The sequence below is a fragment of the Pleurodeles waltl genome, chromosome 6, assembly GCF_031143425.1.
Source record: "Pleurodeles waltl isolate 20211129_DDA chromosome 6, aPleWal1.hap1.20221129, whole genome shotgun sequence".
NCBI classification, from domain to species: Eukaryota; Metazoa; Chordata; class Amphibia; order Caudata; family Salamandridae; genus Pleurodeles; species Pleurodeles waltl.
The window spans coordinates 133,340,765-133,356,520 of NC_090445.1; the positions used below are offsets into that span (position 1 = coordinate 133,340,765).

The 15,756-nt window shown below is 46.5% G+C and overlaps 1 protein-coding gene across 2 annotated transcripts in view; it reads left to right on the forward strand.

Annotated features, from left to right (window-relative positions):
- IGF2BP1 (insulin like growth factor 2 mRNA binding protein 1) overlaps positions 1-15,756 on the forward strand; it is a 318,886-nt gene that overhangs the window by 219,037 nt on the left and 84,093 nt on the right. For both annotated transcript variants that reach the window (XM_069237576.1, XM_069237578.1), the window contains one exon: positions 460-582. In XM_069237576.1, coding sequence (XP_069093677.1) covers positions 460-582 — 123 coding nt within the window. The remainder of the gene's footprint in view (positions 1-459; positions 583-15,756) is intronic.

The window sequence follows — 15,756 nt, forward strand, 5'->3', positions numbered from 1 at the left end:
AAAAACCGATTGGCCTGCAGTTAAGTCATTGAGTGTGTGTTCTCATTTATTGCCTGTGTGTACAACAAATGCTTAACACTACCCTCTGATAAGCCTAACTGCTCGACCACACTACCACAGATAGAGCATTAGTATTATCTATTATTGCCTCTGTCAAACCTCTTGGGGAACCCCTGGACTCTGGCTCTGTATATACTATCTCAAAATGAGAGATAGTGTGCACAGTTTCCTACATACCCTAACCAGATACAATTAGAAATTGTATTAAGATATTTCCAATTGCATATTTTCCAGCATTAGAAAATTGACTTGTTGCTGGATTGTAGAGTATTATGAATAATTAAGATAGGATTTCATTTTTTTTTTTTTTTTTGACGCGCCCACATTTTTTCATATGCTTGTGTTCTTTTGGTCGTCTTTAGTCCATCCCAGTCAAAGCATAGTCTTTTTCCTTTACAGCTGCAATCACACCTTATTCCTGGCCTCAATCTGGCTGCTGTTGGCCTCTTCCCTGGCTCCTCTGGAGGGATGCCTCCTTCCCCAGGTGGTGTTCCTGGTGCTGCCCCCTACAGTTCCATGATGGTATGTATTCAGCTTAGAATGTTACTGGACAGATCTAAAACCATTGTTTTTCATTATAATTTTCAAAAGTATTCAGTTTGATCTGAAGTTACATTTAGTGCATGTTCAGGTTGTCACTGATGCTGTCGTATATAACATTCCTTATTTTTATAGGCATTAATTTTCAGTGTGAAATGCACTTTAGGAATGAAAGTCAGTCATATGTGAACCCTAACTGATCTGGCGGCAGGCCTGGCTATGTCTAACCACTAAAACTATTTCTCCACAGAATAACTGAATGACAATTAGGTAGACGCCCAAGATGAGACAACAGTGGTAGAATGGCAAAATAGGTTTCAAACCTGAATACTCTAGGTTTTGTGTATTTAAAATTTAACTCCTGCAACGCCAAAAGTGTTGATCACTTGACAGCAGTGCAACACCTACAAAGTAAGTTACCTACCACTTTCTAACTCTCTGCCTGCTATCAGTATGCTTGGACTGTTTTCACTGGGGTCCTGCTTACCAGTGATTGTGCTCTTTCCCTCTAAAATTGGTTGCTTAGGACTTTGCACACCTCACAATTGGCATACTGGTGCCCCCATACAAGCCCCTAGTACAAAGGTCTTCAAACGTGTTAATGCCAGGACCCCCTCTCAAAAAATTTCAGGTGTAAGGACCCTCTCCTGATAAACATTTCTAGAACCTGGTACTCATCAACAATCATAAATATCCCCAATTCCCACAGCATATCATTTTTACGGTGAGGAAATAATAGTTCGATGGCATCTGTCGCTGTAGATACGCATGTTTTGCAATAGCTCGCCATCTGGTGTTGGGCCGGAGTGTTACAAGTTGTTTTTCTTCGAAGAAGTCTTTCGAGTCACGGGACCGAGTGACTCCTCCTTTTGTGTCCATTGCGCATGGGCGTCGACTCTATCCTCGATTGTTTTTTTTTCCGCCATCGGGTTCGGACGTGTTCCTGTCGCTCCGAGTTTCGGAACGGAAAGATAGCTAATTTCGGAAGATTTTCGTCGGTATTGTTGCGTTCGGGATCGGCGTACTTAGATTCAACACCGCATCGAAGATCGAAGAGCTCCGGTGCCCTTCGGGGTAGTTTTTCGATCCCCCGTCGGGGCCTGGTCGGCCCGACCGCGTGCAGAAGAACGCCGATGGAACGGACCCCGTTCCGTTTCTGTCCCAAATGCCACAACAAGTACCCCTATACAGACCAACACTTGGTCTGTAACCTGTGCCTGTCACCTGAGCACAGTGAAGACACCTGCGAAGCCTGTCGTGCGTTCCGGTCCCGAAAAACACTCCGAGACCGTCGAGCCAGAAGACTTCAAATGGCGTCCGCGCCGACAGCCCACCGAGAGTTCGAGGAACAAGAAGAGGAAGGTACCTTCTCGATCCACGAATCGGACTCCGAGGAATTCGATGACCCACGAACCGTGAGTAAGATGTCAAACTACACATAAGAAGATTGACAAGGCCCAGGGGACGCCACTGCCACCAGGCCATGGCTCAACCCATAAATTCGGTGACCGACCGTCGGCACCGAAAAAGGCCCAAACAGTGCCGAGACCGTCAGACTCCGGTCGAGACACCGGCACGCAGCCTTCTCGGGACCGAGAAAGTGCTGGAGACCAGCATCGACACCGAGATAGCGGTGTAGACACGGCTCGACGCCGAGACAGCGGCACCGACGAAGATCGACGCCGAGAGGTTTCGGCCCCGAAAAAGAGAAGTCAGCTCGGAGCCGAAAAAAGATGCAGATAGGGTTTCGGTGCCAAAACAACCTGCAACCGACCCAGTTTCAGGCTCTTATACAGAGGAGCATTCACTAACCTCCCAAATGCGAAAGCATAGGTTTGAGGAAGAGCTGCAATCTACCGATGTAGACCATACGCAAAAGCGTATCTTCGTACAGGAGGGAACAGGGAAAATAAGCACCCTTCCCCCTATTGGAAGAAAGAGAAGACTGGAGTTCCAAACTGAACAAACACCACAAACAAAGGTGGTGAAAAAGGTTACTCCACCACCCTCTCCTCCACCTGTAATTCACGTCTCACCAGCACAAACTCCATCACATTCCCCAGCTCACACCACCATGAGCCAGGGTGACCAGGATCAGGACGCATGGAACTTATACGACGCCCCAGTGTCAGATAACAGCCCGGAGGCATACCCTACGAAGCCATCTCCACCAGAGGACAGCACTGCGTATTCTCAAGTGGTGGCTAGAGCAGCACAATTTCACAATGTAAGCCTCCACTCAGAACAGGTCGAGGATGACTTTTTATTCAACACCCTCTCCTCCACCCACAGCTCCTATCAAAGCCTGCCTATGCTCCCTGGTATGCTCCGGCACGCAAAATAAATTTTTAAGGAGCCGGTCAAAAGTAGGGCAATCACACCAAGAGTGGAAAAAAAGTATAAGGCGCCCCCTACAGACCCTGTTTTCATCACTGCACAGCTGCCACCAGATTCCGTCGTTGTAGGAGCAGCTAGGAAAAGGGCCAACTCCCACACATCTGGGGATGCACCACCCCCAGATAAGGAAAGCCGCAAGTTCGATGCAGCTGGAAAGAGTCGCAGCACAGGCTGCAAACCAGTGGCGCATCGCCAACTCTCAAGCACTACTTGCGCGCTATGACAGAGCCCATTGGGATGAGATGCAACACCTCATTGAACATCTACCCAAAGACCTACAAAAGAGGGCAAAGCAAGTGGTTGAGGAAGGTCAGAACATTTCAAACAACCAGATACGCTCCTCCATGGACGCAGCAGACACAGCTGCAAGGACAATTAATACATCTGTAACCATCAGAAGGCATGCATGGCTACGAACGTCTGGGTTTAAACCAGAGATACAGCAGGCAGTTCTCAATATGCCTTTCAATGAAAAAGAACTGTTCGGTCCAGAAGTGGACACAGCGATAGAAAAACTTAAAAAGGACACGGACACTGCTAAAGCAATGGGCGCACTCTACTCCCCGCAGAGCAGAGGAAACTACGGCACCTTCCGCAAAACACCCTTTAGAGGGGGGTTTCGGGGTCAGGCCACACAAGCCAGCACCTCACAGGCAACACCGTCCAGTTACCAGGGACAGTACAGGGGAGGCTTTCGGGGCCAATACAGAGGAGGGCAATTCCCTAGGAATAGGGGAAAATTTCAAAGCCCCAAAACCCCTACAACTAAGCAGTGACTCACATGTCACTCATCCCCTCCACACAACACCAGTGGGGGGGAAGAATAGGTCATTATTACAAGGCATGGCAGGAAATCACTACAGACACTTGGGTTCTAGCAATTATCCAACATGGTTATTGCATAGAATTTCTACAATTCCCTCCAAACATACCACCAAAAGCACAAAATTTGACAAAACATCATTCCAATCTCCTGGAGATAGACGTGCAGGCACTATTGCAAAAGAATGCAATTGAATTAGTGCCAAACACACAAATAAACACAGGAGTTTACTCACTGTACTTTCTGATACCAAAGAAGGACAAAACGCTGAGACCAATCCTAGACCTCAGAATAGTGAACACATTCATCAAATCAGACCACTTTCACATGGTCACACTACAAGAAGTATTACCATTGCTAAAACTACACGACTACATGTCAACTTTAGACCTCAAGGATGCGTATTACCATATACCAATACACCCATCGCACAGGAAATACCTAAGGTTTGTATTCAAAGGAATACATTACCAATTCAAGGTACTGCCTTTCGGATTAACAACCGCACCAAGAGTCTTTACCAAATGTCTAGCGGTAGTCGCTGCACACATCAGAAGGCAGCAAATACATGTGTTCCCATATCTAGACGACTGGCTAATCAAGGCCCATTCGTTAATAGAGTGCTAAAATCACACAAATCAGATCATACAAACCCTCTTCAAACTAGGGTTCACCGTCAACTTCACGAAATCCAACATTCTGCCGTGCAAGGTACAACAATACCTAGGAGCCATAATAGACACAACAAAAGGAGTAGCCACTCCAAGTCCCCAAAGAATTCAAAATTTCAACACCATCATACAACGCATGTATCCAACACAAAAGATACAAGCAAAGATGATATTACAACTCCTAGGCATGATGTCTTCATGCATAGCCATTGTCCCAAACGCAAGACTGCACATGAGGCCCTTACAACAGTGCCTAGCATCACAGTGGTCTCAAGCACAGGGTCATCTTCTAGATCTGGTGTTAATAGACCGCCAAACTTACCTCTCGCTTCTGTGGTGGAACAACATAAATTTAAACAAAGGGCGGCCTTTCCAAGACCCAGTGCCACAATACGTAATAACAGATGCTTCCATGACAGGGTGGGGAGCACACCTCGATCAACACAGCATACAAGGACATAGGAACGTACATCAAACAAAACTGCATATAAATCACCTAGAACTTCTAGCAGTTTTTCAAGCACTAAAAGCTTTCCAACCAATAATAGTTCACAAATACATTCTCGTCAAGACAGACAACATGACAACAATGTATTATCTAAACAAGCAAGGGGGGACGCACTCCACGCAGTTAAGCCTGCTAGCACAAAAAAATTGGCGTTGGGCAATTCACAACCAAATTCGCCTAATAGCACAATTTATACCAGGGATCCAAAATCAACTCGCAGACAACCTCTCTCGAGATCACCAACAGGTCCACGAATGGGAAATTCACCCCCAAATTCTGAACACCTATTTCAAACTCTGGGGAACACCTCAAATAGACTTGTTTGCGACGAAGGAGAACGCAAAATGCCAAAACTTCGCATCCAGATACCCACACAAACAGTCCCAAGGCAATGCCCTATGGATGAACTGCTCAGGGATATTTGCTTACGCTTTTCCTTCTCTCCCTCTCCTTCCTTACCTGGTAAACAAACTCAGTCAAAACAAACTCAAACTCATATTAATAGCACCAACTTGGGCAAGGCAACACTGGTACACAACGCTGCTAGACCTATCAGTAGTACCCTACATCAAATTGCCCAACAGGCCAGATCTGTTGACACAACACAACCAAAAGATCAGACACCCAGATCCAGCATCGCTGAATCTAGCAATCTGGCTCCTGAAATCCTAGAATTCGGGCACTTACAACTTACCCAAGAATGTATGGAAGTCATAAAGCAAGCCAGAAGGCCATCCACCAGGCACTGCTATGCAAGTAAATGGAAGAGGTTTGTTTGCTACTGCCATATTAATCAAATACAACCATTACACACAACTCCAGAACATGTAGTGGGTTACTTGCTTCACTTACAAAAATCTAACCTGGCTTTCTCTTCCATTAAAATACACCTTGCAGCAATACCTGCAGACTACCTATTCAACTTCCCTATATAAGATACCAGTCATTAAAGCATTCATGGAGGGCCTTAGGAGAATTATACCACCAAGAACACCACCTGTTCCTTCATGGAACCTAAATGTTGTCCTAACTAGACTTATGGGTCCACCTTTTGAACCCATGCACTCCTGCGAAATACAGTTCCTAACCTGGAAGGTTGCATTTCTCATCGCCATTACTTCCCTAAGAAGAGTAAGCGAGATTCAGGCGTTTACAATACAAGAACCTTTTATACAACTACACAAGAATAAGGTCGTCCTAAGGACTAATCCTAAATTTTTGCCAAAGGTTATTTCACCGTTCCATCTAAATCAAACAGTGGAACTTCCAGTGTTCTTTCCACAGCCAGATACCGTAGCTGAAAGGGCACTACATACATTAGATGTCAAAAGAGCATTAATGTATTACATTGACAGAACAAAGAACATCAGAAAGACTAAACAACTATTTATTGCATTTCAAAAACCTCATGCAGGAAACCCAATATCAAAACAAGGTATAGCCAGATGGATAGTTAAATGCATCCAAATCTGCTACCTTAAAGCTAAACGACAGCTGCCCATTACACCAAGGGCGCACTCAACCAGAAAGAAAGGTGCTACCATGGCCTTTCTAGGAAGCATCCCAATGCAAGAAATATGTAAGGCAGCCACATGGTCTACGCCTCACACATTCCCCAAGCACTACTGTGTAGACGTGTTATCCGCACAACAAGCCACAGTAGGTCAAGCCGTATTAAGAACATTATTTCAAACTACTTCCACTCCTACAGGCTGAGCCACCGCTTTTGGGGAGATAACTGCTTACTAGTCTATGCAAAACATGCGTATCTACAGCGACAGATGCCATCGAACTGAAAATGTCACTTACCCAGTGTACATCTGTTCGTGGCATCAGTCGCTGTAGATTCGCATGTGCCCACCCGCCTCCCCGGGAGCCTGTAGCAGTTTTGAAGTTACCTTCAACTATTTGTATATGTATCATCTCAACCTTAAATAGGTACATACTTAGTCACTCCATTGCATGGGCACTATTACTACAATTCAACTCCTACCTCACCCTCTGCGGGGAAAAACAATCGAAGATGGAGTCGACGCCCATGCGCAATGGAGACAAAAGGAGGAGTCACTCGGTCCCGTGACTCGAAAGACTTCTTCGAAGAAAAACAACTTGTAACACTCCGGCCCAACACCAGATGGCGAGCTATGCAAAACATGCGAATCTACAGCGACTGATGCCACGAACAGATGTACACTGGGTAAGTGACATTTTCATTATTGCATTCCAAAGACCTCATGCAGGAAACCCAATATCAAAACAAGGTATAGCAAGATGGATAGTTAAATGCATCCAAATCTGCTACCTTAAAGCTAAACGACAGCTGCCCATTACACCAAGGGCACACTCAACTTGAAAGAAAGGTGCTACCATGGCCTTTCTGGGAAACATCCCAATGCAAGAAATATGTAAGGCAGCCACATGGTCTACGCCTCACACATTCACCAAGCACTACTGTGTAGACGTGTTATCCGCACAACCAGCCACAGTAGGGCAAGCCGTATTAAGAACATTGTTTCAGACTACTTCCACTCCTACAGGCTGAGCCACCGCTTTTGGGGAGATAACTGCTTACTAGTCTATGCAAAACATGCGTATCTACAGCGACAGATGCCATCGAACTGAAAATGTCACTTACCCAGTGTACATCTGTTCGTGGCATCAGTCGCTGTAGATTCGCATGTGCCCACCCGCCTCCCCGGGAGCCTGTAGCAGTTCGGAAGTTACCTTCAACTATTTGTATATATATCATTTCAACCTTAAATAGGTACATACTTAGTCACTCCATTGCATGGGCACTATTACTACAATACAACTCCTACCTCACCCTCTGCGGGGAAAAACAATCGAGGATAGAGTCGACGCCCATGCGCAATGGACACAAAAGGAGGAGTCACTCGGTCCCGTGACTCGAAAGACTTCTTCGAAGAAAAACAACTTGTAACACTCCGACCCAACACCAGATGGCGAGCTATGCAGAACATGTGAATCTCCAGCGACTGATGCCACGAACAGATGTACACTGTGGTCAAAGGTGTGGCTAAAAACAAAGGCCCTAATTTATGAGAAGTTGGCGTAGAGCAGTACCACAAGTCTTTTTGCTACACTGCTCTATGCCGAAATAAAAGGGCAGGAATGGACCGTATTTATGAAATACAGTGCATTCCTGTCATTTCCCCCTGGGCCGGTGCACAAATTGCTGCCTAGCGCCAACAAAGGTAGGATTGTTTTTGTGCAGGAAGGGGTACCTTCCTGCTCGAAACAATCCCGAAAGGCATTTTTCTATTTCTATATGTACGGCAGAATACAACACACTTGGAAAGAAGAAAAAACTAGGAGAAATTAAAACATTTTCCCTCATTATGCCTGCTCTGGGGAGGCGTAACGTTTTGGCACTACTCCAGTTTGTGATTTTGTCACTCTGGGGAAGTGTCAAAACCCATGGGTGTTGCGTGGGAACACCCACCACAACGTCCATGGAACGCCTCATTGACGCAAAGTAAGGCAACACAGCGGCTTGCACTGCTTTGCCTTACTCCATATCTATGCAGCCATGCAGGTGGCTTTGCGTCACCTCACAGGTATGATTCAGAGGTTTGTGCCACCGGAGCGTCAAAAAGAGTGATGTTGCAGGGGGTGCAAGCCTCCAATAAATAAGCCCAAAAATATTCTGTAAGTTTTGTGAAGTCTTTCACCGTCCGGTAGCTACATAAAAAATAACAGCAAGCTTAAATGAAAAATAAATAAAAGAAAGTTGTTACTCATTGGGAAATGCACATTAGTGCATTATGAAAACCTCTTTTAGTTAATACACTGCAGAGGTCTGTGTGTAACCAGGGGGCAACATAATTAAATCTTTGTTTGTGCAGTGGTCTGAAATGCCTTTGTGACCCCAAAGGGCCTCCTGGGGAAACACAGATATTCCTGCTTTTTGCAGGGGGTACTTTAAATATACTTGTTTAAAGGGAAGCACAATATTAGTGAATACTTACAAAAGTATGTTCTTGTGGCTGTTTAGTACATGTTCATGACTGCACCCGATGGCACCCCAAATGTTTGTCCCTAATCCCTAAACTTGGATTTTCAGGGAAAAACCGCCATACTTGTGGATTTGTGATACTACTAAATTCCATTTCTTGGTGTTTAATTACTGCAGAGCTGAATTTGTGAACCAGAATGACCGAATCTCCATCCACGGATTTCTATTACACCTATGTTCTTTGGCGCACAAAATATCAGTGAATCCAGCCCAGGGGCATATATACACAAATCTAGTTCTAATACCAATTTGAGTACATTGTGAAAAATATGAATATTTTATTTCTCATTGTCCAAAGAGAACTATTTTGCATAGGAATTTGCAAATGTTCTGTTAACATCAGTTTTATTCTTCATGAGAACTGCAACACACCTCCTGTAGCTACAGCATAGTCATAACGTTATACTTTGAACGTAAGTCACATGAAAATTACTTCAAAATGTGTGTCTGCAAAGTTCCTTTGTGGCTACTTAACATCTTCAGTTAGAAATGTTCTGTGCCTGATACTCACTGTGCTTCTGAGGGTAATTTTTATTCTATCTTATAACGTTAGCAAATTATCTTCTTTATGAAGCTAATAAATGTGTGGAAAACGAATTTGACTGTATTGTGCGCCAGTGCACATAATCGACTTCCAACAAACAGCAACCACATTGTTGCAGCTCACATCTAAAAGGTACAGTGGTGGAAAAAATTTTCTAATGGGTGTTCTACAGATCTTGACCTTTCCACATTCAAGGTCACATTTGAATGATCCGACGGATGAAGTGAGGCTTGGGCAATGCGTGACCCCCTGGCCACGAGTCCACGGTCCCCCGGGGGTGTCGCGACCCACAGATTGAAGGCCTCTGCCCTGGTATATGGTACTTGGGTACCCAGGGCATTGGGGCACCAGGGGTTTCCCATGGGCTGCAGCATGTATTATGGCACCCATGCGAGTCCATGTAAAATGTTTCTGCAGGCCTGCCATTGCAGCTTCATGAAAAGGCAGATGCACTCTTTCACTACAGGTCACTGTACCAGGTCACTAAGTCACTCCTATGGCAGGCCCTCCTAGCCCAGAGGACAGGGTGCAGGTACCTGTGTGTAAGGATACCTTTGGAGGAGCAGAGGTGCTCTTACGAACTCCAGTTCCATTGCACTAGACTTCATAAGTGCGGGGAAGCCATTTTCCCAACGTACTGGACACTACTTGTCTGTGTCCACCTACTTAATGGTAACTCCAAACCTGGCCCTCAAGACCTTTTGACCTTTCATGGGCATGTTGCTCCAGGTTCTAACAACCACACATCTGCCTTGTCGTATTGCTGCAAGCAGAGTAGCATGGAGTCAAGTGGCTTCGGTGTGGAGGACCTCCAGCTGCTGAACTGGATGAAGCTTTATGAATTCTGTGAGTAAACTCATGGGGTCCTTCAACTTTCAGAGCAGGAGGAGGTGAAGAGTATCTTTGTCAAGTGGGGGACACCCTCAGGCTTTTTTTGATACCTCTGAAAATGAACGGTTTGAATTTCTACACATTAGATTTCTAATAGAAGATATGTGCCTCCTTTCGGCTTCCTGTAAGCGTGTCTACCACTGCAGCTGATAGATCTGGTTTAGATGAGGCCAATCTGGGATGGTTCTGGTGTGTTTCTGGATCTGGGTCAAGACCATCTGGTGTCCTGAACTACTGGCCTGTAATATCTGGCTTCTTCTTTGGGGGGAAAAACCACTGTCGTGGCAGCAGGTCGGTGTACGCGCCCAAACCTCATGAAGAATAAGAGGTCCAGTCAACGATCATTAACATGCCCTTTACGGTGGGCATTTTTTTTTTTTTGAAGACACAATTGACAAAGCACTGCAGCACATAAAGATAACTGTACTCCCAAGGCCATGAAACTCCAATACAACTGACCATTCAGAGTAGACATGGCACGGCACAAAGAGTGCTCACAAGAGGATCTACGCAGACGCACACCACGCATACAGTCAACAATGGAGTGCAGCAGCACCTCACTAATGGCAGTAAAGTGGAAATACAAGGCAGCCCTTTCTGTGAGGTGGAGCAGGGAGAGGAGGGACCCCAGGGGGAATTCCTTACAAACAAGTTACTGCGCACAGAGTACCTTCTTCACAAGTCTCTTATAGAAGGAAGCATCTGAAGGTTTCTCTGACGAATACTAAATATTTTGCAGCATGAAGCCTTTGGATTCACATGCTGTGCATTATCTGTTCATATTTTCTCTTGGGGTCAGACAAAGTCTGTAACCATTAGGTGCCATGTTCATCTTCCTAAGACATCAGATGTGTGCCATGGAAACCCCTTTGAGGGGTCTTCAGTTATTTATTTTTTTTTTTTTTCTATCATTGGGTCACGAAGCAAAGCTGAAACTCCGAGAGAAACTTCATCGCAAATTGTCGAATTAAAAAAAAAAATCGAAGATAACACCAAAATACTGAAAAACCTCAAATATGTGATGTAAGTGCACCGGGGAAGGGAGCAGACTGCGCAAGTCGTCGACCACGCAGGCAGAGAATGCACAAGTGTAGACTATTCAGTCTGTGGAAATGGAAAGTGCTACTTTTAGGTTCTACTCAGAGTGCCTGCGAAAAATAGCCCAGAATGACCATCAGAAACTGTAGGAAGCTGGCATGGTGCGTGGTGGGTACCTCGTACTTGCACCTTATACCAGGTCCAGGTATCACCTATTAGTGCAGTGTATTCCGTGTCTGGAAGCCAGGCTCCCTATAGGTCGCTGTGGATGAGCAGCCTTATCTAGGAGACATGCAGAGCTCATGTCATACCACTGTAGTCATACATGAAAGAAAACAGTGTTATAAAAATAAAGGTACTTTATTGTAGGTACACAATACCAAAAAGTAGTAAAGGCAGCCCTCCACTAGAAGGTAAGTGACACACTAGATATGTACACTAGTAATCCGCAATAGGCATGGAAAGTGATACAGTACAAATGCAGATGGACAATAGTGACCCTAGGGGTAGTCCAAACATACACTAAAACAATGGAATGCAAACACAGGACCTCCACCTAGGTAAGAAGAATGTGTAGAGGGGAGCTAGGGGTACTTTAAAACACCAAAGGTAAGTACCACAGTGCCCCCTATCGACCAGGAGGAAAGGAGTAAATTACTAGATTTACCCCCAAACCACCCACAAGGAAGAAAATGAAGAAAATGTAACACCCAGACAATACTGCAAGAAGTCAGCGGTGGATTCCTGAAGAGGGAGACCTGTGGAAGAAGGGGACCAAGTCCATAAGTCACAGAAGCTACTACACACCGCACTGTGGATGCAAGAGTTGGTCGACGGAAGTACAAAGATGGTCAGGGATGCAGCCCTGGAGCAGGTGAGTTCCTGGAGGATGCAGTCGACGTCTCACGCTGGATGGATGATTGTAGTTGGTTAGTGGCATGGAAATGCCACCAACAAGCCTTGGCAAAGGCAGAAGTTGCAGCGAAGCAAAAGTGGGGCTACCCGTGACCAGCAAGGTCCAGGAGGACTCCACCTACGGAGGGAGTCCTAAGGGGACCCTCAGCAAGGCAGAGAGACCACAGAAGAGGCAGTCCCCGCAGGAGACCCACTGGATGAGGATTCAGGAGTCGCAGAGGAGCCCACGCAGCACAATTGGAGAAGGATTCCACACCACAGGAGAAGCACAGAGGGCTGTGCGTCGCAGGAAGTGCTAGGGGGGGCTGGAGCTACACGGAGCCTGAAGATCCCTTGGAGGAGATGCAAACAAGCCTTGTTAGCTGCAAGAGACACAGTGCATGGGGTTACTGTCCTGCGTGGGAAGGAAAGGGCGTGCCTCCACCAAAGATGGACAGCTGGCAGAGGGCCAAGAGGACTACTCCCAACCACCACCCATGATGCAGGATCCACGCAGCTCAGGATGAGGAGATCCACACAGCCAGTCGTCGTTGCAGTTGGTGCCTGCGAATGCAGGGGAGTTTCTCCTTCACTCCAAGGGAGATTCCTTGTTCCTTCTCATGCAAGCTGAAGACTTGTTGCCCTCGGAGGATGCAGAGCCGGGGAAATGTTGCTGGAGGGAGCTGTGGAAACAATGTTGCAAGCAGTGTCTTCATCGGAGGGTCCGGTTGCAGTTCCATTGACTAGAAGATGAAGTAAAGGTTGCAGCGGAGTCCTGGCATCCTGCGAGCCAAATCTGAGGACCCACCGAGAGACCCTAAATAGCTCTGAAAGAGGGATTGGTCACATAGCCTAGTGACCACGTATCCGGAGGGGGCTCTGACATCACCTGCCTGACCTGGCCAATTAGATGCTCCCATAGGTCCCTGCCAACCTTGGATTCAAGATGGCAGAACTCTGGGACCCTCTGGAGGAGCTCTGGGCACCACCCCTGGGGTGGTGATAGACAGGGGAGTAGTTCCTCCCCTTTTCATTGTCCAGTTTTGCGCCAGAGCAGGGACGGAGTGTCCCTGAACCAATGTAGACTGGTTTATGCACAGAGGGCACCAAATGTGCCCTTCAAAGCATACCAGTGGCTTAGGGAGGCTACCCCTCCCAAGCCATGTAACACCTATTTCTAAAGGGGGACAGTGTTATCCCCCCTCCCAAAGATAATCCTTTGTTGTGCCTTCCTAGGCTTGAGCTGTTCAAGCAGCAGGAGGGCAGAAACCCGTCTATGGGGTGGCAGCAGCTTTGGGTGCCCGAGAAACCCCAGAAGGCTGGTAGTAGCAATGCTGGGGTCCTCGTAAGGACCTCCCAGAGTGCATGGACTCCTACTTCCAGTACTGGCAACAGTATTGGGGTACGATTCAGAAATGTTTGATACCAAATATGCCTAAGTTTGGAGTTACCATTATGTAGCTGGACATAGGTAGTGACCTATGTCCAGTACACGCATAAAATAGCGTCTCACACTCCTGAAGTCCAGGAAGATAGCAGTGGTGTTTGTGGGGGCACCTCTGCTAGTGCAGGGGTTCCCTCACACACAGGTACTTGCACCCTGCCTTCTGGGGTAGGAGGGCCTGCCATAGGGGTGACTTAGAGTGACCTGGTGCAGTGACCTGTAGTGAAAAAGGGTGCATGCACCCTTTGACGCAGGCTGCAGTGGCAGTCCTGCAGAAGACTTTGCATGGGCTCCCCACGGGTGGCATAATGCATGCTGCAGCCCATGGGTATCTCCTGGGTACCATTTACCTGGGACTTACATGGGGGCACCAGTATGCCAAATGCAGGGTGAAAAATGGTTTAGGTAACCAGACTTGTAGGGAGAGAGCATAATCACTGGGGTCGAGGTTAGCAGGATCCCAGTGAACGCAGTTAAATACACTGGGCCAGAAAACAGGGTTAACCATGCCAAGAAAGAGCTTATTTTCCTACTGGAGGTCTGCACTGCTGCTGGCCAAGGGACCACAACACTAAGATCTTCTGAAGCACGCTCATAATTTAGACCTGAAAGCAAGGGAAAAACAGAGACAAGAACACCACTCAAGCTATCAGACGTAATAGAAAGTGGGCTTGTCACTGTGAAACCTCAGACTGTCAAATGAGGAAGAAGCAGATAAAATTGAGGAGACCGATGTGGCACTGGCTTCAAAGCTTAACTAGAGAGGTTGATGAAACAAACTAAACAGCTGGCAAACACATGGGGGGGGACTTGCGGAGGCTGGGGAAGTGGAAAAAAACACTGCGGCAGAACCAAAGATTTTGGACTCCAAGATGCACAAGACTACCTTGGCCGCAAAGCACTTGGTGACCGAAGGAAGGTCCGGACCTAAATAAAAACCACATGCCCCAGAAGGGAGGTACCAATGGTGATTACCCCTTGGAGACATTTTTGAGGTCGAAAGGTGACGGAGAGAAGAAAAGGGCCAAGGAGTCAGTGGGTGTGCCAGACTCAATAAAAGATTGTCCAAGACCATTGTCTCTGAAGAATGAACCCTCAGTCGAGAGGAAGAAAAGACTGCTGACATAACCAATTCAAACAGTGACAGCCTCAATGGATGCATTCCACACAAGATGGGGAGTGCCCATGGAGGGACTAAATCTGAGGACTGTGGAAGGCTTTGGAAGCGATCCGGAGCATAAATATCCTGGAGCTGAAGGCAGTCTTCCTGGTCCTAAAGGCTTTCCAGACACGGGTAAAGAGAAGGGTGGCTCTAATTGGATGGACAACATAACCTTGATGTTCTGTCAGGGAGTAACCAGGGGTTGCACATGCTGTCCAAACTAGCCAAAGTGATCTGGAAATGAGCCATTCAGGGAGAAATAACCCTGATAAACATGCACCTGCCAGGTGTGGAGCACGGATAGGCTGCCAGTCTAAGCAGAGAAGCATCTGTTCTCCAGTACTGTATCTTTCATAGATATACATGCTTGAATCATCCCAGTCATCGAGGTGGGAGCCTCACGGTAACTTTAAATATAAATAGCAGTAAGTGTATCACACTAGGCCCCAGTGGCCCAAACAGGCACTGTTATAGCCTATCCATGTTCTTTAAAAAAAAAAAAAAAAAAAAAAACTTGAACTACAACCAATCCAGCGTTAGCACCCTCTAGAACACTCCCCACAGAGGCTAATTTCCCCCAGATTTTCTACCGCACGTTGTATGAAGGGAGTCTCCCTGAGCTCTGCTCAGTTTCTTTTTCTAACAGGACAATTTTCTCTCAGAATTTGGGTTTCCAGTGGACAGGATGTCCCAGCAGACTAAAAAAAGGACTTTTTAGAGATTGTGACAGTTGTGGGAGAAAGACTTC